General features: G+C 41.5%; 1 protein-coding gene across 4 annotated transcripts in view; it reads left to right on the top strand.

The window, feature by feature from the left end:
• Nucleotides 1-760: 760 nt before the first annotated feature.
• Nucleotides 761-25,212, top strand: part of GRM8 (glutamate metabotropic receptor 8) — a 455,209-nt gene continuing 430,757 nt past the window's right edge. For 2 of the 4 annotated variants that reach the window (XM_073328251.2, XM_073328250.2), the window contains exons 1-2: nt 763-891; nt 9,542-10,389. In XM_073328251.2, the coding sequence (XP_073184352.1) occupies nt 9,880-10,389 (510 nt within the window). In that variant the 5' untranslated portion in view covers nt 763-891; nt 9,542-9,879. Of the gene's footprint in view, nt 892-1,382; nt 1,501-9,541; nt 10,390-25,212 lie in introns of those variants that run through there. The other 2 variants (XM_073328248.2, XM_073328249.2) reach the window with 2 other exon arrangements.

The following is a 25,212-nucleotide window of genomic DNA, read 5'->3' as shown; positions in this document are numbered from 1 at the left end:
CCACGTGTTCATCGATGGCCCGGTGAGTCTTATTTATTGATCACAGACCAGCACCACCCGCAGCCTCAGGAGTGCCCCGCCCAAAGGGTTCCCTCGCTGTGTCTGAATGACTTAACAGCTCTTCCCTGGGCTGAAGCTAGGAGGGTGACTAGACAGCAAATGTGAAAAATCAGGAGGGGGGGGGGTAATAGGAGCCTATATAGGAAAAAGACCCCCCAAATCGGGACTGTACCTATCAAATCGGGACAGCTGGTCACCCTAGCTGGAGCTAACAGCCATGTTCCTTAGGAGCCCATATGTTCCCCCCGCCTTATCTCCCTCCCTTCCCCCCCAGCCGTAATTGGCTTTCACTGCAAATCAAACCTGATAGAAACACTTGTTTACCTGAACGTTGTGGTCTCAGGCCGCTGCCCTGGGGAAGGGTGTGTGTGTGTGTGTGTGTGTGTGTGTGTGTTAACTGCAGTGTGTGCAAAAGGAGGCGAAAGCTTGTAAGGGAGGCCGGGTACCTCAATCTGAGCCTTCATAGCCAGATCCAGGGGGCTTCCTACCGGTGGGGTTGGTTTAGTCTGCATCCCAGATGTGATTTGCTTGGCGCTAAACGGCGGGGATTAGCCTGCGAGTTCCCGAGCAGGGAAAGCTCCCTTTGCCCCTGGCCAGGCTGAGTGCCTGATAAGCAGTGGATTAGGAGGAGAGTTAGACAGACCAATAGCGGCTGCCAGTGGGTGTATTTGTTATTCACATGGAAGAGACTTCGCGTCGTGCTCTGGAATCGCTGCCTCTTTCAGCACCAAGAACAGCCACAAGTGCAGCTCCTCTCGCGCCGGCATGCACTGACATGGGGTCGAGAGCCCCCGAGCCGGCTCCTTTCCACCAGCTTCTTCCGGAGCCAGGGTAAGACCCCGGGGGGGAGCGTGTGTGCGTAGGGAGCCAAAGCCCCCGCTAGGCTAGGAGCGCGGGGGCTGCAGCTATTTGTCCAAGTGTTGGATGCATCAAGTTGGCCCGTTCTTGGAGTTTGGTGATTTGATGTACTGCGAGGGGGAGGGAATTAATTGGTGTATCCAAACACAGGCTGGAGACTGGGGAGAGTAGATCAATGGTCCTTTGCTTAGGTTTATTTCAAATGCCAAGAGGAGGCAACCCAGAGCTCAGCAAAGCAGTTGGGCTAAGAGATCGGCACTGAGGTTTACACTACAAGCGGTCCCCTAAAAGTTTTTTTCCCGGGGTGTTTTTGGTGGGTGAGGAGGCTGGTTTTGCTTGGCTGCTCGACAGTGTTCTGCAGCAGCATGGAAATCGCTCTCCGGGCTACCTGTCCCGGTCTGAGCTCCTGCCCCTTCAGCTGACGTTCCCGGGGAAGATAGCTGAGACTCGGATTGTAGAGAAACTACCGAATGCTATTTCCCAGCGGCAGGTTAGGGCAGCTTTGATTAATTCCGGGGACTCCTTCCACCGTTTCTCAGCAATACGGATATGCAACTATTTTTCATCGATTGGAGGCTCAAGGTACTTGTACCGGGGATTTTTTTGGTGGGGGCGGGGGAAGGAGAGAGGGAAGTCAACAAATAACCGTCAATGCAAGTTTTGTCCTAGTTAATATCTTCTGCTAGAAGAGACTCGTATCTGCCTGATTTGTGGGGCTTGAAATAGCCCGGACTTTTATTGTCAATTTCCTCCTAAAGCCAGCTCGAATCAAACGGCACGTTAAAAAGACAATGAGCAAAGAACCATCCTAACAAGGACATTTGTAACCCTGAATTTCAAGATTCCACCCCCCTTCCTCCTTTAAATGTCGCCTATTATAAACCACAAAGAGGAGCAATTTTCCCTTACAAGCACCTGATCTTTCCAGCGCCTTATTTGCTTCAATTTCTGCGCGCTGGGCGGATAAAATCACATTAAGTATTTAACCTGTTTATTCAGTGCGTAGTAATAAACGTTGGGTGAGTGCAGGAAGCTTCTGCCACAAACTTCGATTCTAGCAGGGTGGGAATATGCAGGGCTGGGACGCGTAGGTAAGGGCACCAAGGATTCCCTTCTTTCTGTTATTTTCAGTAGCTTCCCCCCCCCTTTTTTTTTAAAGCAGCCTGATGCTGTCCCCTTTCCCCAGCGTTAGGTAATTCGAATCCCAGGCACCACCAGAAAGGAGCGGGGCGCAATGTTTGCTAGAAGACAGAAAGCCCCCTTAGCAATACTGAACCCAAATCCATCTGCTCAGCGAAACAGTGCGAAGATCCCTCGCAGCTTGTTCAAAACTGCTGAAAATATATACTAGAGCCCCACAAGATACCGGCTGGCTGACAAGTGCCGGCTTGTGTCAATGAAACAGCCACCAAACTGCGCAAGATATGACAGAACCCCCCTGAGAGCCAGCACGAATTACTTCAATCCGGTTGCAAGGGTTTATTTGGGCGGGGGGGGGGATAGATATCTGGGGGGGCACGATGGGGGGGGGGAATCCCTCTGCTCCCTTGATGTTTCGCACAATACTCAACCCAAAATAAGGCTGTTAATAGAGAGGAATCTGCACCTCTCCAAAGTAATCTCACCTCTGTTTCGGAAGTGTTAGCTCTCCCACTGGATGCTGAGTCTTTTCACAGCATTGTGCATGTGTTTAATGTGAGAGTCATAAAGTGTTTGCAAGGGCTGCATGGATAACACATTAACCGCCTCCCCCCCCCCCCCATGAAAATCGATTACCGATCCGAATTGCATGCAGACCCGACACCGCATTGACATTTGGCTTTGGAAAGCTTCTGACCTTTGGGCTTGCGGGTTGGGGGATTCGTTAAAAGAATATTTGCTTTCCCCTCAATAATAACCTAGCCCATTAAAAGGGACCACTTAATTTAAGGAGAAAATGAAATAGTCTGTAGCTGTGCAGAGAGGCTAGTGATCACGTATAACCAAATGGCGGAAAGTTTATTTCACGTTAGATTTTTTTTTTAATTAACTGTAATGAACAACAGGAGCCTTCGGTTCTAATCTGGTCATTTGCATAACTACCTTGCACGCGATTATTTAGGTTCCAAGGAAGACTGGTGGGTAGTAAAATAGTTAAAATACTACAGCCGCTAATGATAATGAAAGACGCCGGAGTAGTGGGGATAGCTTAGTTTAGTGTGTTAATAGAATTCCTCAATAACAGAAGCCAATTGGTATGGTCGACGTGAGCGTGGGAAGATAAAAATGGCTTAGTTTAGTAAAAGTAGAGAACAATAGAGGGCTCCCTGCTAAGAAGGCTCACACCCTAGGTAGTGGTTGATGTGTGTGTCATTTAGCAGGAAAAATCGGTGAAACGCAGCTTATCCTATTCCGCGGCTGAAAGGGTTACTGGACCTTTTCACTGGGCAGTAGAGGACCCTTCCAGGTGGAACAAGTCTAAAAGACCGAGTTTATGTTTAAGCACGGTGAGGTGGAATCTCCTTCCTTAGAAGTTTTTAAGGTCAGGCTTGACAAAGCCCTGGCTGGGGTGATTTAATTAGGGATCGGTCCTGCTTTGAGCAGGGGGTTGGACTAGATGACCTCCTGAGGTCCCTTCCAACCCTGATATTCTATGATTCTAGGTGCTGGGATGACAAAAGCTACAGAAGTACCCAGTATTGCTATTCATATGAAGGCAGCCAGGAAAGAAGAGGGAAAGGAAAGATCTGCCACAAAGAAAGCAAATGAGGATGCTGGATGTTTCAGCTGAGATATTGGCTGTGCAAAGTGAAGCTGCTGATAGACAGCTTTGACTGCGTCTTGGCCCTTGCGCAGCCAGTAACCCAAGTTGGCAATGACCGTGGCAGTGTGAGGATGGTAATCTTTATGTTGGGATGTCATGATTCTTGAGTGATTTGGGCAGTCCCTTAGGCACAAGCAGATTTTCCTTTTAATATTAACTTTCCTGTGCCACCAAATTATTTTTCGTGGACAAATATATTTCTCAGAGCTGTTGCGGGGGAAAAAAAATCCTATTCTGCACTTACATTTGAGTTCCCCACTGTCCCTGTTAGGGTGTTCCAGATCCTCGATGAAGCACAGAATCTTGCTCTAAACTACAGCAACAGCTGGTGGCCAGAGATTTGAACTCTGGTGAAGAAACTCCTCTAGGCTGACCTGGAAAATCTCCCTGCTCTTCTTCACCTGTTAGACCAGGGGTGAAAAATCAAGTCTGAAAGGTGTGAATATTGATCGAGTTTGTTCAGTTGTAAGACCAGTCAGGGACAGAGAGAAGTGCTTACTATGATTTTCCTTTGGAAGATTTATCTATTAGCTTTAAACTTATATTAGGCCCACACTTCCAGAGGATTTGTTTTGACTTTTACAGATAGCTTGTTTAAAAGATGGAGATTCACAGGGTAGGATGTGAAGGCAGAAGCTCTGGCGGTACTTGAAGTTGCCTTGAAAAGAGTCTGAAATAGACTGATCTGAGACATTTCTCCCATGCCGTACAATGAAAAAATCCAGTCATGTGGACTGGATGCTGATGATGACTTGCCTTGTTTTTTTTATTGTGTAAAGGGTTCCCTCAGCAGGAAGAAGTGATACATCCTTTCCCATAGGACTGAAGTAAATGGGACTACCATAAATAAGGAGTACTCCTCAGGGGTGCTGGAACAATTTGTGTAGTAGGGGTGCTGAGGGTCATGGAACCAAACTGTAAACCCTGTATATGATGGAAACCACTTTAAGCTGGGGGTGCAGCAGCACCTCTAGTTCAAGGACCTAAGGTACTCCTTTAAGTTAGCGTTTTCAAAGTCTGGGCCTAAGACTTCCACAATCCACTTACATTGATTCTTTTTGTTAGCAATCTGCTTTTATATGAAATTCGAATTGTAGTGTTCAACTGGCAACACCTTTACGTGATATTCACATATTTTCTCATCACTGATTATAGTACAGTACAAAAGAAAATATTTCCCAGAAAATGAGTGTTAGCATAAAAAGGAGGAAGATAACAGTCTGTTACTGTACAAATCTTATTTTCATATTATAAAGAGGGAAGTCAAAAATACTTGCAAGACCCTCTCCCCAAAATTTTGGAAAGGAAGGTTTTTATATTTTCATTTCATTTCAGGTTCTCATAAATCTGAACAATTTTGTGGGTTATCACTTGAAAAGAAGGTAAATTTGAGTGCAAAAAGCCTCTCCTTTTCTCAAAAAATATTCTTTTTTAAAAACAAAATTTTGATATAACAGTTTTATTCTGATGTAGATCAAATTTCCCATTAAAATATGCAAAATTCCATATGACTTAATGAAAACCTCATCAACTCTTCAAAATGCTATGAAAAGTGAAATCAGGGAAATGTGAAATGGCCTCAAACATAATTGCCAATATTTTCTAATAGAAAAAAATTGCTCTTTTCACACAGTCCCAGTAGAGTCATGTCTGTTAAACTGTCTAACAGGTCATCGAGATAAAGATCCATGAAACTAGAGCAGTGGTTTTCAAACTGCAGGTTGTGACCCAGAACTGGGTCATGGAACGTAAGGCACTGGGTCGCGGTGGCTCTGGTCAGCACCACCGACCAGGCCGTTAAAAGTCCCATCGGCCATGCTGCCTGGATAAAGCAGGCTAGTCCCTACCTGTTCTGACACCATGCCGTGCTCCGCAAGCAGCCAGCAGCAGGTCCAACTCCTAGGCGGGGGAGCCACGGGGCTCGGCGCGCTGCCCCTGCCCCGAGCACTGGCCAATGGGAGCTAGGGAGTGGGGTGGTGCCTGCGGCTGAGAGCCATGCAGAGCCACTTGCATACCTCCACCTAGGACCCGGACCTGGTGCTGGCTGCTTCCGGGGCGCAATGCAGTCCGTGATGCCAGGACACGCAGGAAGCCTGCCTTAGCACTCCTGCTGCGCTGCTGACCAGGAGCTGCCTGAGGTAATCCTGCGCCCCAACTCTGCCCCAGCCCTGAGCCCCCCACCAAACTAGGAGCCCCTTCCTGCACCCCAAAGCCTTCATTCCCAGGCCCATCCCACAGCCCTTACCCCAACCCTCTGCTCTGAGCCCCTCCTACACCCCAAACCCCTCATCCCCAGCTCGTGTCGTGAGCATCAACAATTTTCTTCAACTGGGTGAGCAGAAAAAAAGTTTGAAAACCACTGTACTAGAGGAAACATATTTCCCTATTTGTAATGCATAGAGTGCTGCTTGAAATCACAGCGTGGGCATAAGTGATTTTAAGAATATTTTTTGTGGGAGGATCTCTTCATGATATTTGTATTCATTTTAGCTGACACTACTGTAAATTAAAGGTCACTCTTTCAGTAGTTTTGTTTCCAAAATATAGCCACTTCATTATTAACCCATTTCATTATTTATCATTTCAGCTCATTATTTAGAGTTCATTAATATAAAGAACTCCAGTAACGAGACTGACTAGTGTAGAAGTAATGAGTTTGTGATCAGAATAATGAACAGTCCTATTACATAATACGCATGCGCACACACTGTCATTGTAGTATTCATGAGACCTTGCTTAGAACAAGAGTGAACTCCAGTATGTACTGAGCCTAAATCTTCTTTAACCATGCTTTACCCATCAAGAAATAGTAATATTCTTAAAGATCTGGGTGATTGCTGAAGGAACTACTTTCAGAAGTTAAACATTATCCTAGTTCCATTATAAAAGCTTCCACCTCCCCCCTTCACCCTAACCCCACCTATTTATGTATTAAAATGAATGTACATGATAATCTATAGAAATTTGTACTGTAAACTTTGCTTTAAAAAGGACTTAAATTCAGTTACTACCAGATACAATTTTAAGGGAATTAAGAGCAAGCAACCTGTGATCTTTTATGTTGACTTGAAGTGAAGTTCCATGATGCACTTCCTCTTGAATCTATATGCTCAGTGCTGAGGAGATGTGTACATTTCTTCTCTGAAGTTATTTCCCAGTGAGCACTGACTACCACTATAAAAAACCTGGTAAATTGGGAACACATTTGGATTAATTCAGATTTATGGTCATACAGAAAGGGATTATATTGTACTTTGAATGGAAACGCTGAACATGAAACACAGTTGTGTGGATTTATGGCACAGAAGGTCAATATTTTTCATATAACTAAAAAGCATTGATAAAAATGACATGAATTTAGATAAAACTTTCAACTTAGCTATACAGGCTCACAAAACATAGTTGTAAAACTTTATCAATATAGCCAAAGTGATTTGATACAAATAAATTAAGCAATATAATACAAGCTTTGATTTCTTAGAAGACATACAATAAGACTAAATCTATTAAAGTTTAAAATTAATGCTTTATGAAGAATGTCCCTTCCATTTTATAGGTAAGTTATGGCATTAACATCATGAAATACACATTTTTTTTGAAAATTAACAATATCTAGCGATAGAATGCATGATGACTAATACTCAAGTATTACATAATATTGCAAAATGCTGCTTATGAGATTTCTTTAACCTTCAAATTATTCTAAACTTACTCATCCTAGATAAGCTACTGGGCCCACTTGTACTCCCAAAAACCCTTTAGAAGTCAAGCCCACTGTGTTTGACCTACCACTGTACATGTTTATAAGGATTGATACCTATTTTCAAAGCTTCCATTTCTGAGTAGAATATTCTTCATTAGAAATGGACTTTGGTCTAACCATCCCACCAAACGGCACACAGAAAAAAAGCAGCAGTTTTCTTATCAATATTCTGAGACATTTTAAATTCTCTACTCTTGCCTCCAAAATTTCAGCATATTGTTAAATATGAGCTGTTTTAAATGTTGTTAATTCAAAGAACTGATTCTGAAATCCTTGAAAAGTGGTGCTAGTATGTCTAGTCTAAAGACTCGGCTGTTCAAAATGAACAAGGGATCAGTAAAAAAGTATCTCTGTAGATTACTTTAGATGTAGAGAAGCTCTTTTCTCTGGATGGTTAAGATGATCAGTTCCGATTGGTTAATGGTGCTCTTGTACTCATCAATATATTTTGAGCCAATTTCTGCCCTCAGTTATTCTGATGTAAATCAGGATCAACACAACTGAAGCTGATGCAGATTTGTACTTGGGTAACTGAGCGCAAATTTTGTCCTACCATCTTTACAGCTGGAAGTAAACTCATTGGGCTAAAGCCTGCACTCATTTATACCTTGTATGTTTACAGAGAGGCCAATGAGATTATGTCAATCAGCGCAGATTTTGATCCATTTAGATTCAATCCCCAACTAAACTCAAACAAACTAAATATTTAGAGGCATTGAAAGTCTTGTGCTTCATACACTTCGGCACTTTAATATTCCCAATGGCAGTGCTTTTATTCACACCAATTATACATAGTTCAATTTCAAGTCTTTGTTTTGTTACCGGATCATGGGGAGATACGTCTACGTAGGTGACACTCCACAACCAATCTTTTTCACAGGCCTTAAAACATCCATTATTTTAGAATTCTTCTGTAGCTTCTGTGATTTGAGTAAAATTTGTTTTGAGAAAATTGGGGAACAAAATAATATTTAGTGGAAGATGATCCATTAAAGGGATTATAGAATCACATTTTGAATTATAATATATTATAGCATGTCATATTAAGACAAAGGGGGCTTAACCCCTGCCCCCCAAATATGATATCATTGGTACTTGTAACAAAATGCATTTGGAGCTAGACTTTTTAAAATACGGGTGCTAATTAGGTAATTTAAATGTCTAACTTTGTTAACTTGATTGTGTTAGTTTTTTAGTTACTGGTGCTTAGATACCAAGATAATAGGTACCTTAGAAATATTTAAGATAGTGTCACTCTGATTTTTAGATATAGGGTGAATTCCTGGCCCCATTCAAATCAGTGGGAGTTTTTCAATTAATGTTAGTGAAGGAAGGATTTCACCCCAATTTTGCACACACAAACTGCAAGCACAAAATGGAGGCCCTGATAATGTTGGGGCTCAAATTAAGTGAAATATATACCTTATCTGGTAAAATATAGTGTGAAACTTTTGCTTGGGAACTCTATTATTTTTCCATTAAATATATTCAGAGTTTGAAATTATTATTGTTTATGGAGCACTATAGATATACATGGACCTGAACAGAAAGTGAGTTGTGCCAGAGAAGTAACACAGTTACTATCAAGTGCTGCAAAAACTCAAGTGTGTGCTTAACTTTATGCACATTAATAGGCTGCTGAATTCAATGAGACTAGTAAGTGTAAATCTTTGCAGGGGAAGAGCCTTAGACTGTAATAGAATGAATGGGTCCAATACAATATATTATTTAATATATTGCAGAATAAAACCCAAAGAGGTATATAGTCTTTGTATCTAAATGTTTCATGCAGTGCAATTGTAAATAAATATTACTGATCTGACTGAGCATCAAGCTAGGTTTTGTTACCTCAGTGTTGCTTCTGCTTTGCTGGTATCCTCAATCTCTCAGCTTTTAGTACAGTACAGCCAGGTGTTCAAATTCACAGTGGGCCAAGAATGAGTCCCTTACATAATGTGGAAAGTAAAACCTAGGCAATGTAACTCATATTCCAAAGTAAATACTGTTGACAAGAGCAAAACTGCTGAACTTAATAATATTTTTCACTGATTTTTCAGGAGTACCTCAGCTGCAGGGCAAAATGCAAGGACATGAGTCGTTGACTTCCTCCCAGCGTCAGAGCCATAGATATTAATCTGTATTTCAACATCAATCTACAATAGCTGAAAACACCTCACCACAAAACAAATTAACCCATGGTACTGATGGACATTTTTTGTAAAACATATTTTAAGAACTTTTGTTGAGATCTATTTTCTACTTGTGGCACAATTCTATATTGTTACTTATTGGGCACTGATGGTAGCTTTCAGAAGGTGCTGCTTCAAATGGTCCACCTCCTCTTTTAGCAAGAAGGAACTTCGGGTCTTGGATAGCAACAACATCTTCAGGAAAAATGGTATACGAAGGAAAGCGGCTCGTCTCCTGCCATTGTTTCTTCCTAGTAACAGCCAAATTCTACTGGATACTCAGTATGATGCAAAGAACTCATGGCCAGGAATATGCCCACTCTATTCGATTGGATGGGGACATCATCTTGGGAGGACTGTTCCCTGTCCATGCAAAAGGGGATAGAGGGGTGCCTTGTGGGGAGCTGAAGAAGGAGAAGGGGATCCACAGACTAGAGGCAATGCTATATGCAATAGATCAGATCAATAAGGACCCTGATCTTCTTGCCAATATCACTTTAGGTGTCCGGATCCTAGATACTTGTTCCAGGGACACTTATGCATTGGAGCAGTCCTTAACGTTTGTGCAAGCTTTGATAGAGAAAGATGGTTCAGATGTGAAATGTGCTAATGGAGACCCACCTATTTTCACTAAGCCAGACAAGATATCAGCTGTAATAGGTGCTGCTGCAAGTTCTGTATCCATCATGGTTGCTAATATTTTAAGACTTTTTAAGGTAGGTAAAGTTTTCTACTCTTCATTTAAATACCAACCATCATGATGATAAGTAATATGACTGTGGTATTTCCATTTTCAAAAATAAAGGGCCAAAATTAGAAGTTCTTTCTTAGTTATTTCTCAGACAAAACATCGAGCAATGACAGAAGGCACTAGTCTTCTAGATGCAGGGTGCCTCTTGCGAAGTGCTAAGCACCCTTAACTCTTGTTGGCTACACTAGGCATTGCGAGTTCTCAGCATCTTGCACGAATCACTCAGTACATCAGCCCTGAGCAAACACAATGGAATTTCACTCAAACTGTGTACTTATTAATATCATGACTGCCCTACTGTTTAGTCCAGGGGACAGATTACATGTATAGCACCTCTGACTGCAATAGAGCAAAAGGGGCTACTCGTGTGTAAGATGCCCAGGATTGTCAATGTTTGCTTCATAACTTAGTATTTTCAAGGGTCTAGAACTCAGTAGTTAAATTTCATCTCGGGGAAACTGTTTTCTTAGAAGGAAAAATTCTGCCAGGAGTTAAACCCATATATAGAGTCTCATCTAATCTGCTAGGAGTTAGGAACATTATTAAATATATGATCTTTCTAAAAGAAAACAGAGTTGTCCTTTTAAGAATTTCTTCTATCCTGGGGTGAGTATCTGGCAAGTAACTAGACCATAAATCAGGCTAATCATGCTGGATACTTTGAAAACAAAAATTCTAAGGGTATGAAGTTTTATAAATTGGTTATCACACCTGTATTATTTTACCATCAGATCTGAGAGCTGAAAGGCATAACAGGGAATCCCTGGGATACTCTCGCAGGCCAGTGTTTTCTATTGGATGTGTACCTGCTCCACACTTGGACAAATGGACCCTCATCTAGGAAGAGTTTTGAATAAAAAAGGGGACAATTGTAGTATGTTGCCCCACCAGTTGAGAACTCACTGTTCAAAGCCTGGGATAAATGTTAGGCCAGTTCACTTGAAACATTTACTTATCGTCCTCAGCTGGAGTGCAGTTACTGTAAATGTTCCATACCTGTATCTGCAGACATGCATTTGTTAAAGTAAAGGTTTTAATTTAAACACAAGCAGTTGTAGTCAAGAATGTAAGACAGACTTGGCACATACTCTTGAGTACTTTAGTTCCATATAGTTTTTTGGGGAGCAGTTTGAGACAGATGTAGTCACATCCTCGTATGTCATGCTATTTAAAGTGATATCATACAGTTTATTAAAATCTACTGTGCTAAAAATTCCAAATGGAAGAAGCATCTCTTGGCGTAAACATACTTTTATATAAAAATGAGGTATGCACTATGGCCTTACTCAGAAAAGCACTTAAAGTGATTAAGGTCTGAAGTTTTATTGACATTTTATTGACATTTAACATATACTTAAAGTTAATAGTGAATAGATGTCAGATTTCTTACATGTTTAAACATGTGCTGAAGTGCCTTGCTGAATTAGGAACTGTGCCTTTTTAGCTTCAATGAGATATGTCACATGCTAGTGATTAATGTGACCCCTTCTCACATGAGGCCTATTCCAAAGTCCACTGATGTCATCAACTTGTGAAGTTTCACAAATGTTGGATGAACATAATGGGTCCAATTTTTGTTTAACTAGTTACGGACTATACTTTCCAGATTCCTCCTTGGTTTAACTCCCCTGACTTAAATGGAATTACACCATGGATGAAATTGACTCTGAAAGTCTGAAAATATAACAGGCTATACAGTATTCATGCAAAATGAGCCTGCCTCCATGGCTTTCAAAGGGTTTGGGTCAGGCCCAATATGCAAAGAGGGTACATATCCTCACCTAATGGGATACAATAACCTTTCTAGAAATATTTTCAGTTTGGTCTTAGTGAAAAAAGGAGGTTAAATATAAAAATAACATGAAAATTATACTTGGGCCAGATTCACTCTTGCTTTGAACCTTGTGGCATTATTTATGTATGTGCAAAGTGGTTGTAAAATGCTACCATTCTGATGTGATACCATTTTACACTCACTCTACACATGTATAAATGACTATGCAAAGTTGCAAGACAATAGACCATCAGGCCCATTATCTCTTACTGTGACAAGCACCCCCAAAACATTACAAGTAGTTCTTTGTCAATAAGATGATTATGGCTGAAAAATAATCTGTTGGAATGAGGAGAGAATGGCATGTTGGCCATACATTTTAATTCTTTATTTTTTGTCATTGCTAATCTTTTTTCTGTATTTAATTCTATGTTGTTCAGTACTAGAATTGACCCACTCTGCATATTTCCAAGACAAACAAATGAAAGGTTTAAATATAAATCCATTTGTAGGAGGACCAGATTATTACAAGTATATTTTCTCATTTAGAGAAATTAACTAGTGATTTGATTTGCATGTCTAGTCAAATGAAGTGTAGCGAAGCATCGTCTCTTCTCTTGAAATCTTAATCTTCCTGGTAAATTTCACAAGGTGATATCTTTTCCATTCAGACTAGTTACCAGTTTTGGTGGATCACTTCAATCTAAGAGTTGTGTTGACATACTATTCTTTGTCTTCATTGTGCTTCATTATGTTCTACAGTATAAACAGTTGAAAGGTGAGCCTGCCACATCTACACTTGTCAATTTGGATGGACGGATGAATGAATTCTAATCAATAAACTCAGCTGGAACTGATTGGGCAGCTAACATTTAATTTTAAAGTCTGCTTGATGTTAAATAGATAATGGTAAATTGAACGCTAAATGCTTCCAGTACACACAATGGCTGTAGCGTATGTCTGAAACTGTTACTGTCCCATTGCCTGTTAATAGTCATGCTGATTCCTTCCATTAAAACATCTTATCTCATTTCCTTAGGACTTGGTGCCCATTGAAACACATGATAAACCCATTGAGTTCAGTGGTGCGGGAACAGGCACTTGCATGTTATCGAGACCATTGAGCTCAAATGTTTACGCCGCAGTTATATATCCCTGCAGCCAGGTGACCTGGACCAATGTGGCTGTGGTGCAGGTCTTTTATCACAACGTAGACATGCCCCAAAGCCTGTGATACTCTGGGTTATAAAATTGCAGTGTAGACATTCGGGCTCAGGCTGGAGCCTGGGGCTCTGGGGCTCTCCCCACTTTGAGTACCTTTCCCAGACTCAAAGAAGAGTTCCATGCAGCTTGAAAGCATGTCTCTCTCACCAACAGAGGTTGGTCCAATAAAAGATATGACCTCACCCACCTTGTCCCTCTAATATCCTGGGACCAACATGGCTACAACAATTTGCTTACTATAGCAATTTTGAAAATGATTATCTTCCTTGTTATTTATTAATTTTGGTGCATGTTTGATTGTTGAAAAAATCATAAGGAAGGAAAAAAGAAAAGGAGTACTTGTGGCACCTTAGAGACTAACAAATTTATTTGAGTATAAGCTTTCATGAGCTACAGCTCACTTCATCAGATGCATTCAGGAAGGAAGGAATTTGAGTAGAACTTAGGATGACCAGCTAGCAAGTGTGAAAAATCAGGACAAGGTGTGTGTGTGTGAGTGGGATAAGAGGCGCCTATATAAGACAAAGCCCCAAATATCGTGACTGTCCCTATAAAATTGGGACATCTGGTCACCCTAGTAGAACTTGATTGTCTTTTTGAGCCACTCTGAAGCCAGAGTAGAAGTATGTTTTCAATCATTTTAAGGGGGATTTCTTTCTGTCCTTTCTTCTAGCTTTATACTTCAGCTGAGAAGCAGCCTGTGCACTGGAGACTGGTTAAGTCTGTGTTGTAGGCAATTGGTTGATCGCAGGCCACGGTCACTATGAAAATTTGAGAGCGTGAGACTTACACCCATCAAATTATTAGCTAGCTCTGAAAGTCAAGGTACACACAACACAAATGAGATTTTAAAATGTTCTATATTGATAGCAGTCTTTTGAGTTATGCCTGGTTGAATTCCTGTCTTTACTGGCAATAATCACACTGGCTGCTGAATGGATGTCTTTTTAATTGATGCCCTTTTTGAAGTTGTTAACCTATTAAATAATGCATAGCTCTGAAGTAATGGTCACTCTAATGCCTTTCTTAATGCAGAGTCACCTAGATTACCACTTCCACTCTTTGTTACTATTGAAGACAGTGTAGTAGACTGATTTAAGAAACTAAGCCTTGTAAGACATGCATTAGCTGTGAATTGAGAACAGCAAGAAGGAAAGAAGCCTATGAATTGTCTCAGATGCCACTAATTTGTCTTCTGAAGCCATGACAGCTAACTCCTGATTTCCATTATGCAATAAGATTGCAAATAACGTTCCGCTGCAGTCTTAATCAATATAGCATCACATGGCACCCCTCTGGGGAAAGCTCCTATTTACCCATTTAATTGATATAACACAGTTGCTGCTGAAAGAAGGAGACATCTCTCTTACGTTTAATTATAGACCCTGCACAAGTGCCCTTAATGTACAAATTACATAGGATGATTTTTAATGTTTGCATGTTGGACTGGACTCAAAAGGTCTGATTCTGCAACCCTTACATGAGTAGGCCCATTGACATGAGTAGGACAACTTGCTTGATTAAAGGCGTCAGGATCTGACTCTATTTCAGTGCCACTTTAGGAAATATTCCCACTGATTTTATGCAAGCAGAAGAGAAAAATAATAATTATTAATATTTAACATTAATATAACACCATAGGGGTTGGTGATACTTTACAGGAAGACTTGGGGTAGATTCTCAGTTGGTGAAAATCAACATAGCTCCAGAGCTGAGGATAAGGCCCATAGTCCTTGCCCCAAGAAGTTTGTGTTCTAGATAAGAAATTAGTGCTCAATAAATGTCACTACATATGGGGCCAGATGCTCAGCTGATGAAGTCTATGTAGCTTTATTAAAGTCAGTGATCACCACCATACAAATCTGTGTTCCACACTATTTTCAAGATACATGTTATTCACCTATATTCCAACCATAACAGTTCTATTTAACAGCTTGAACCTGTAGTCTGAAGTCCAATATTACCTTAATGTGCACTCTGGAACTACTAAATGCAAGGACTGCATACTTTGCTAGATCTGCATGTGCAACTTATCAAGTGGAAATCTGTGATGAAATTATGGGTCATATATTAGATAGTTCAAGTATGAATATACGTATAAAGTGGTTACAAAAAGATTCTGAACAGTAGCTGCGTTTTTTTATGCTGCTGTTGCTCAATTAAAAAAGAATTGATTCAACAACACAAAACACACGGGTCGATAAGCCTAGCTGATAAGCTGGTTGGCAACATAAACTGATTGATATTCATAGGATCCTTCTGTCTCAGTTTCTTTGCAAGAATTAAGCAGATTGGGGACCAAAGAGAGAGGCCCTGATCCTCGGCCAGTTTCCTGAAAAATTAGCCAAGTTACAGTTCTGGGTTTTTATGTTTATATATCTCCACCAACATCATATGGAGGTGGGTTTTTTTTCTTTTTCTTTTCTGTCAGCTGTTTGTCCAAGGGACTAGGTGTTAGATCCCAGCTGTTGCAATGAGGCTGCTTGTTGTTACACTCTATACTACTTGAGGTGCTTGGTGCAAACTTTGTCTTGTCTTTATCTTTGTAGGAAGGGAAGGGAGAGGATGTGAAAGATGATGTTTAGATACATAGGGTACATCTACACTTCAAGCTGGGGATGTGATTTCCAGACCAAGGAGCCATTCTTGTGCCAGTTTGCTGAGAGCTACCAGGAATATGTCATCTCAAGCTGTGAATCATACCCCCAGCTTAAAGTGTAGACATATTCATAGATTCCAAGGCCAGAAAGGATCACTGATTGCATCTGACCTCCTATATATCACAGACCACAGAACTTCCCAAAAATAACTCCTTTTTGAACGAGAGCTTAACTTTTAAAAGAAAAATATCCATTTGGGATTTAAAAAATTGCCAGTGATAGAAAATCCATCAGGACCCTGGCAAATTGTTCCAATGGTTCACTACCCTCACTGTTAAAAATTTGTGCCTTTATTTCCAGCCCAAATTTATCAAGCTTCAACTTCCAACTGTTACATGCTTGACTTTAATAACAATGTGAGATGTCAAAAATAACAGGCTCAGATGGAATTATTAATCAAAGATTAATAGAGCACTACGCAGGACACAGAAAGAAAACATATTTCACCACCTTCTGTGAATGGTGAAAGGATGGCATTCTGTTCCTTCCCTATGTAACTGGAGGAATTCTGTCAGTGTTCATTTCCAATCTCACTCTCCAAACCTCTTTCCTTTTATAGGGTATGAGACAAAGAAATTCCTGTTGGAGAAAAAAATTACTTTCCCATAATAGTTACTGTTTTCAATATCTCAGTTGACTTAATTATTAATGGAATTTCTTTTGTGATTGTGATTGATAGGCTAAAGGATTTCCAGTTCCATTACTATTCAAAACACCTGTTGTGTTAAGACCTCCTACCATTTTGCAATGGGTCATTACTTCAGAAAACATCTGTGGTAACAAATAGCCCTTATCAATTACAAAGGATAATTGAGTTATAAGCACCTTCTTATTTATTACCCAGTCTAGTTTACTGTAATATAATTTTGTAGGTCCCTTCATTAGTTTTGAGGTGCTCTTTCCCTGGATGTGTGGACTCTCACAGACTTAGAGGTTTAGGAGATATTTAGGTACAACCCAGTACTTAACTACATGTATTCCTGAGCATTTTCATGTTCTAAGTTCAGTTTAAGGACAGCACTTTTTAGCGTCATAAATTCAAGGGACTAAATATATAGATACACAACATAAAAAGGATTTGGTTAACATATACAAGAATTCTGGGAGCTTAACATATAAAATAATAAAGGTTAATATTTATTAACATAACCTTTGGATCTTATCGTGCCTTCATTTGCTAGATTAAAGCCCATTATCAAATATTTTTTCTCCACGTAGGTACTTACAGAATGTGATCAAGTTACTCCTTAATTGTCTCTTTGTTACGTAAATATAGTGATAGACCCAAGAAGCACAATCTAAGGCATGTTTTCTAATCCTTTAATCATTCTCTTAGCTCTTCTCTGAACTCCCTCCAATATATTAACATCCTTCGTAGCCCAGGGTTAATTGTTGTCTATTTATTCTTTTTCAGTTCCTGAAAGTGGCTGGAGATTTCACAGTACAAATAAGACATGGGGTGAGATTCTAAACTGCATCTTTGAGAACTCACAGCCCAGGGGGAGGTGGCCTAAAATGGATTTAAGTCACCTATGCACCCTCTGGATTGTAGGCTACTCTGGCTCTTTTACTTGATATAAAATGTCTGGAACAGTGGCGAAGATCTCGCCCATGATTCTTGCCCCAAAAAGCTTGCAATCTAATTCTGGACATAACAAAGAGGGATAATGAACATTAGAGAGGATTTTTTTTTTTTTGGTGGGGAAAAGAAGGGTGGATTACAAAATATGATGTCATAGCTCCTGAGTGAAGGCTAGGGCATAGTGTGCATTTATTTTTTATTTCAAGGTTTAGGGTTTCTAGTGGTAAGGGTAGATCTTATTACTGGCTACAGGTATAAGGCAGGTACGTCTACCTTATAGCATAGCATCCCCTATTCTTCCAACAGAGAAAGTGTGGGTTCTGCATCTCTGTTGAGAATTTCTAATGTGGGGTATCTAGGTGTCAACTCAATTTTTATACTGAAAGAAAACAAATTTGCACAGAGTTTAAAAACTTTACCAGCCAAAGGTAGGGAGATGCAAATGGTGAGCTCCTACCATCCACAGCTGCTGAGTAAGGGTATTGGACTTTCTCTGTGGCTGCTGTCCAGCATCCTGCATGGAGGCTCCAGCTCCCATAGCAACCTCTGGCTGGTCAGTATTGGAAACACTTGAAGCTCCATCTCATTCTTGCTGCTGTAAAGCAGAAAGAGCTTTCTGTTCCTTCTCCCACCTCCAGACTCTTCTGGCTGTCATGAGGACAGAGGATCTTCAATAGCCTACCCCTCTCCCCGAGCCTCCTCGCTGCTGAGAGGTACTCTATCACTCCATCTCTGGGCAAGCCATAGGGAACTTATATAACATTGTGAATCTTGAAGCGCGTCAGCCTGCCTGTTTGCAATTATTACTTACACACAGGCGGCCAAATTCTGGGCCTGGTTTCCATGGTAATAAGGAGTTTGATAGCTCCATACGGCTGCGTAAACTGATGCTGGGGATGTTCTGTTTGTGAACACAGTGGGGAAAGGAGACAACCTGTAGTGGCAGACAATAGAGTAAATGAGCTGCACAGCTACCTACTCCTCTGGATTCCAGTGCAGGCGTTCCCCAGCTGAGGCTGCCACCAGAGCTCCTGCAGCTCTAGAATAACTTTTTTTGCAGCTCCCATGAGTAGTGGCTCGAGAAACTGGGGAGATGGGATGAGACCAGGGCCCTTCCATTGTTCTGGTGGGTCAAAGGTCACTCGTTCCTCTGGTTAATGGGAGGAGAGATCTCTGAGCGCATTGTTTCTTCCAGGCCAAAATCTCCATTTCTCAGCTGTCTCCCACGGAGACCTCTGTGCAGTCTGGAAAGACCATTTAGTGTCTGTCTCTCTCCTGGGCTGACTGCCAGTTGGCGGGGGGGGGGCGGGGAGACTCAGCTTTTGATGGAACATCTAGAAGAAACCGCTCACGCTGTGCCTCCCCTGACTTTGCCTCTCTAAGAGCTTGGCTGCCATATATGGCAATCAGGCTGGGCTGAGTCATGGCCTTTGACTCCGGAAGTATCACATGAGGGCAGCTCTTATTCCTCAAGCTACGCTCACTTTCTCAGGACTGGGCGCCGAGGAAACAATAGGTTTAATCTTTCAGCTCAGCTCACCTCCTTGTGTTTCCATGCATTTAAGACTAGTCTTAAAATGTCTGAATCTATGTTAAATGGTTAAAGTCTGCTGGAAAATAGAGACATTTGCCTACACTGGTTTCCTCCCATCTAAAAATCTCAAGCTATCCCTAATCATCTCAGCGCCATTCCATCTGTCACTTTCACACATGTCCTAGTCAATGTCACAGTGGGAGCAGCCCAGGGACAATGGTTTGCGTGTGAATCAAGACGGGTGAACAATATGCTTGGAGAACTGGGATGTTAGGCTTTCTATTTTTTTGCCAAAATATACCTTTAAAATATTTTTGTTTACACAATGGAAGCCTTATTTACCCTGTATGGCCAAATTCTCCTTGTTACACTAGTGCAACCCTACTGACTTCAGCTGCCTCTTGTATGAGAGGAATTTGGCCCATAATATTTACTTAATACTGTCATAAATATAAAAGGAAGGGTAAACACCTTTAAATCCCTCCTGGCCAGAGGCAAAACCCTTTCACCTGTAAAGGGTTAAGAAGCTAGGATAACCTCGCTGGCACCTGACCAAAATGACAAATGAGGAGACAAGATACTTTCAAAGCTGGGGGGTGGAAAACAAAGGTTCTCTCTGTCTGTGTGATGCTTTTGCCAGGAACAGAAAAGGAATGGAGTCTTAGAACTTAGTAAGTAATCTAGTTAGATATGCGTTAGATTCTGTTTTGTTTAAATGGCTGATAAAATAAGCTGTGCTGAATGGAATGTATATTCCTGTTTTTGTGTCTTTTTGTAACTTAAGGTTTTGCCTAGAGGGATTCTCTATGTTTTGAATCTGATTATCCTATAAGGTATTTACCATCCTGATTTTACAGAGGTGATTCTTTTACTTTTTCTTCAATTAAAATTCTTCTTTTAAGAACCTGATTGCTTTTTCATTGTTCTTAAGATCCAAGGGTTTGGGTCTGTGTTCACCTATGCAAATTGGTGAGGATTTTTATCAAGTCTTCCCCAGGAAAGGGGGTATAGGGTTTGGGGAGGATTTTGGGGGGAAAGACGTTTCCAAGCGGGCTCTTTCCCTGTTATATATTTGTTAGACGCTTGGTGGTGGCAGCAATAAAGTCCAAGGGCAAAACGTAAAATAGTTTGTACCTTGGGGAAGTTTTAACCTAAACTGGTAAAAATAAGCTTAGGGGGTTTTTCATGCAGGTCCCCACATCTGAACCCTAGAGTTCAGAGTGGGGAAGGAACCTTGACAAATACACGTTTACCTTATGTGGATTATATGCATACATATCGATAAAATGCAGGTGGTTTTCAGGAGCTTCTGTTTTGGTTTTACATATGATTGTCCAGAAATTCAGGGGGTATTTTTTTGCAAATAATCACAAAGCTTGAAATTGCAGTTCTCCAAGCATGTTCTGGCAATTTCTTTGCCTTGTGTTGTTTTGCATGAATACCCTCAGCTGTCAGCCTTGTGCTGCTCCTACTGTGACGTTGATTAAGACATGCATGATATGTGAGTGTGTGTGTATTTAAATGACTCGTTTGACTTTTTAACACATGCCTGCACTGGGCACATAGCTGCGGTGGGAACAATAATCAGGACAGGTTTCAGAGTAGCAGCCGTGTTAGTCTGTATTCGCAAAAAGAAAAGGAGTATTTGTGGCACCTTAGAGACTAACAAATTTATTTGAGCATAAGCTTTCGAAAGCTTTCGAAAGCTTATGCTCAAATAAATTTGTTAGTCTCTAAGGTGCCACAAGTACTCCTTTTTCTTTTTGTGAATAATCGGGACAGTGTCTCAATCCCTACCTGATTGCCCAGGCAGGATCCCAACAATTGATAGGAAGGAGCAGTTCCTGAACTAAATGGAACATAGGGACTGCACCTGTATAGAGACCTGCCCAATAGGGCCCCCATATCAGTACATCTGGATGTCCTGTGTGTATGTTCTCCATGATCAGAAGTTGGTGTGAAGAAAATATATGCACTTTGGTGGCAATTTGAATTGTGTGGGCCCTGATCCTGAATCCACAGGGGGGTTATTTGTGTCCTTGTGAAGTCTCATTGACTTCAGAGACTACTTGTAGGTGCCAGACCCACCCAAACCTGACTACAATATTAAGGCCATGGTTTCTGAAATTTATAAAAGGCCTACTTCTCTTGTCAATGAGAGTTTGGCCATTAACTTTGATGGGAGTAAGAGCAAGCTCTAGAAATCTACCCAAGACATTGGCATACTCATCAAAATGTGGTGATGAAACCATACCAGTGTTTAGTTTACTATATCATCCTATATTTGTCATTAATATTTTCTGCAGCAGGATAGTTGAAATAATTAGCAATTTAAAATTAATTAGGATGAGATTATTTTTCCCCCCCGTAGTTAAAACCAAGCTGGAAAAAATCTTATCTGAGATGTGAGAAAAATGATCTTTATTCCATCCCGTTTTAAAATCAACTTTTTAAGATGAACAGACTTGTTTTCAGTTTTCTAGATATTTTCAATTTCTGAAAATATTTAATTATAAAAGGAAGCCATAGCCAACATATCTCATTTATGTTTACAGTATTTTCTCTACCTTATTACAAGCCCATATCTATTTAGTGCCTGAACATCTTGCCTGTTATCAGTTAGAACATGCCATTGAAAACCATTTGATTTTTTCCCCCCTTGTTTTGACAGCTCTGCTGCCATTACATAAAACAGCTTTTATATCTCTTTATGTTTCTATGGTAATAGATACCTGGATCACCTTAGAAAACCCTAAGATTCAACTATGAGTATGCTGTCCGTGACAGGTTTAAGTGTCATGGGTGAGAAATAAAATGCCAGGGCAACAGTACAGATAACTGAAGTGTACAGCAAATACTTTACAACTATCAATAATGAAATAGTTTGGAAATATTTTAACTGCCACCAGAGGAAATAATGGATTTCCAGATTCCATGAAAACTGTTCAGAGTGATTAGCATCAATTTTAATTTGTGCTAAGATGCTCAAGGTGAGGGAGTAAAAATCAACCTGATACATTGTGTTTTACAGTATATTAGTAATTTAAATATGCTTCTAAAGTAGTAATGACTAGGGGCTACAGGAAAGGCCTAGCAGTCAGGCATTTTGGATTATATTCCAGGTCTGCCACTGATTCGCTATGTGACCATGGGCAAATTGCTCAGTCTCTTTGTGCCTCACTTTCCTAATCTTTATAATAGTTAATACTATAGAAAGGTCATGTGAGGCTCAATTAATTTTTATAAAATGGTTTTGTTGTTGTTGTAAATAAATCTAAGTTGGTTAGGTTTTTATATCATTCCATAACCTGTGTATCTGAACATTTTACAAAGAGGAAAGGCCAATGGTCTAATTTCCTTCCGACTCCTCCTGGGCAAATGGGACAATGTGGTTTGTTTTGTTTTTCTTTTCTCAGATGAAGGGCTCTGCATAGGTGGAAAGTGCTCTTTTACCCTGTGACAGGGTAGACTAGGCCCAAAGGCCCCCTGCTGGAAGGCTCAGAGTCCTGCCACATCCATCCCAAGAAAGAAACTGTGGAGAGGTCATCCAAGCAGGCTAGAGTTGCTGCAGGGGAAGCAGCCAATCAGAGAGACTTTAGGAAGCAGCCAATGAGGGCCTAGCAGGCTCATATAAAAGGAGCTACAGGGCTAGTGTGAGTTCAGTCTGCTAGCAGCAAGAGGTGCTTCTGGCAGGCTGCATGGGTTAAGGTAGGTAGTTACTGGCATGGACCAGGGAAGCAAGGGGATAGCTTCTGGCTGGCTGTCAGGACTCTATTAATCTGGGCTATGGGGAAGTGGCCCAGGGAAAAGCAGTTAGTTAAAGGGACATGGCCCATGGCTGCTACTTAGAGGGTCCCTAGGCTGGGTCCTGGAGTAGTGGGTGGGCCTGCATCCTGTCACTTCCAACAGCCATTGGGAAAGTGGCTGTGCTTGAGAGAAGGGAGTTTAGACAGGTCCAGGGAAGTGACTGCATGTGGACCTATTAGTCCCCTTCCAGGGGGATGAACTGAGACTTGCAGAGCTGGGATCAGAGGACTAAAGGGCAGGTGAAAAGCCTCTGGAAGGAAGCCCTGGGGGATGCTGCTCCACCCTGGAGCAGGATGCACCTAAGCTGTGAGCTAGGATACTGAGATAGGTCCTGTTGGTCAGATTGAGGATTGGAGCCTGGGGAGAGCTAAAGAGATGTTGCCAACAGAGGGGTACCATGATGGACCCAGTTGGACTGTTAAAGGACTGAGCCCAGGGAAGGCTGCAGGACATTTTAGAGAATGTACTCCAGGAGGGGTTTGTTTGCACATGGACTGTGGGTGCCTTGGCCAGAGGACTGAGTCACTGAAGACCCACCTGACAAGTGCAGTGGCTGACAAGGGGCATGGTGAGCTGAGAAATTGAGAAAACTGCAGGCATGCACACAGTCCACCAGGGAGCGTTCGTGAGAGGTCGGTGCCACCCCATTACGTACTCTTTTAAAGCTGACTTTTTTTTCCCCTGTCCATAATAATAAAAATACATAGATACAGCACAATTCACTGAATTATTTCCCCGTCACTTATATTTTCTGTAACAGTGCAAATAAATGCTAGGTTCACAAAGAATTCCAAAAACAAGGCCCAAAGGCTAAGGTACACAGTCCACTAAGGGGAAGTTTCTGAACTGGAACATGCATCCCATGGTGGAAGCTTTTTAAGAGACTGTGTATTCTATTGACAGATTTTCTCAGTATAGAGGTCTCCTGCTGCTACGTAAATGTGAGGTGAAGTCAAGACATTTATTTTTAAAGGAGACCTTGATCCTGTGACAGTGTTTTAGTGCAATGATTTTATTTTTATTAGCCCAAATGATATAGATGAAGCCTTATTTTTCTGAAGGATGTCCGCTGTAGTAGAGCAACAGTTGTGCAATATTATTACTGACCTCCTGCGTTCTGACAGTCATTGGAGAACAAGAACTACTGTGTGCTACAGCCAACTAGTAAAATAACTGAGCGTGGGTTTTTTTTCTGAAGCACACTGTGCGTTTAGCAATAAACTGGCTTCTAACTAGCTAAATGTTTCTTCTTTTGGTAGCATTTATCAGTGAACAATAGTCAGCCATACAAGAGCCTTACTGAAAGGCACAATTTCTACTTGGGTTAATTGAACAATGAACATCAAAATGCTTCTCTGGGCTATAATCTGCATATGGACCCTGATCAGAAAAGCTTTATACTGTTTGAGAGGAGAATGGAAGTTTCTTCTACTTGCTCCCCTCCCCACACAGAACTTCTTCACGCATGGAGGGCTTGAACAGAGCCTGAGATTCCATACCATAAAAGGCAAAGAAGGTCTTAGATATATTTACTGGAAGGTTATGTATTGATATGGGGGGCATGTGCCTGTTTCTTAATCCAGCCTTCTTTTCCTCCCTCAGAAGATTCTTGTTGGTCCCTCTTCCGTCATCATCTTCCTATTTTTTTAAAAGAAAATCTTACTTTATCACCACCATTCCCAACACCTTCACAAGAGAATATTCCAGTCAACATTCTCCAATCACATTCAGGCAAATGTTCCCTGGCCCTGCTCTGATAAATAGGTGAGGCTCTACCTCAGGAGTGGGCAAACTATGGCCTGAGAGCTGCATCCGGCTCTTCAGACCTTTTAATCCAGCTCTCGAGATCCCCCTGGGAAACAGGGTCGTGGAGCTCCCGGAAGCAGCGGCATGTCCCCCCTCTGGCTCCTATGTGTAGGGGCAGCCAGGGGGCTCTGCATGCTGCCTCCACCCCAAGCGCTGGCTCTGCAGCTCCCATTGGCTGGGAATAGAGTGACCAGATGTCCCATTTTTATATGGACAGTCCCGATTTTGGGGTCTTTTTCTTGTATAGGCTCCTATTACCCCCCTCCCCCACCCTGTGTCCTGATTTTTCACACTTGCTGTCTGGTCACCCTATCTGGGAACCGTGGCTAATGGGAGCTGTAGGGGCGGTGCCTGCAGATGGGGCAGCGCATGGAGTTGCCTAGCTGGCGCCACGCCTCTGC

The sequence above is a fragment of the Lepidochelys kempii genome, chromosome 1 (assembly GCF_965140285.1).
Source record: "Lepidochelys kempii isolate rLepKem1 chromosome 1, rLepKem1.hap1, whole genome shotgun sequence".
In the NCBI taxonomy this organism is placed as follows: domain Eukaryota; kingdom Metazoa; phylum Chordata; order Testudines; family Cheloniidae; genus Lepidochelys; species Lepidochelys kempii.
This window is presented reverse-complemented; position numbering and strand designations above follow the sequence as displayed.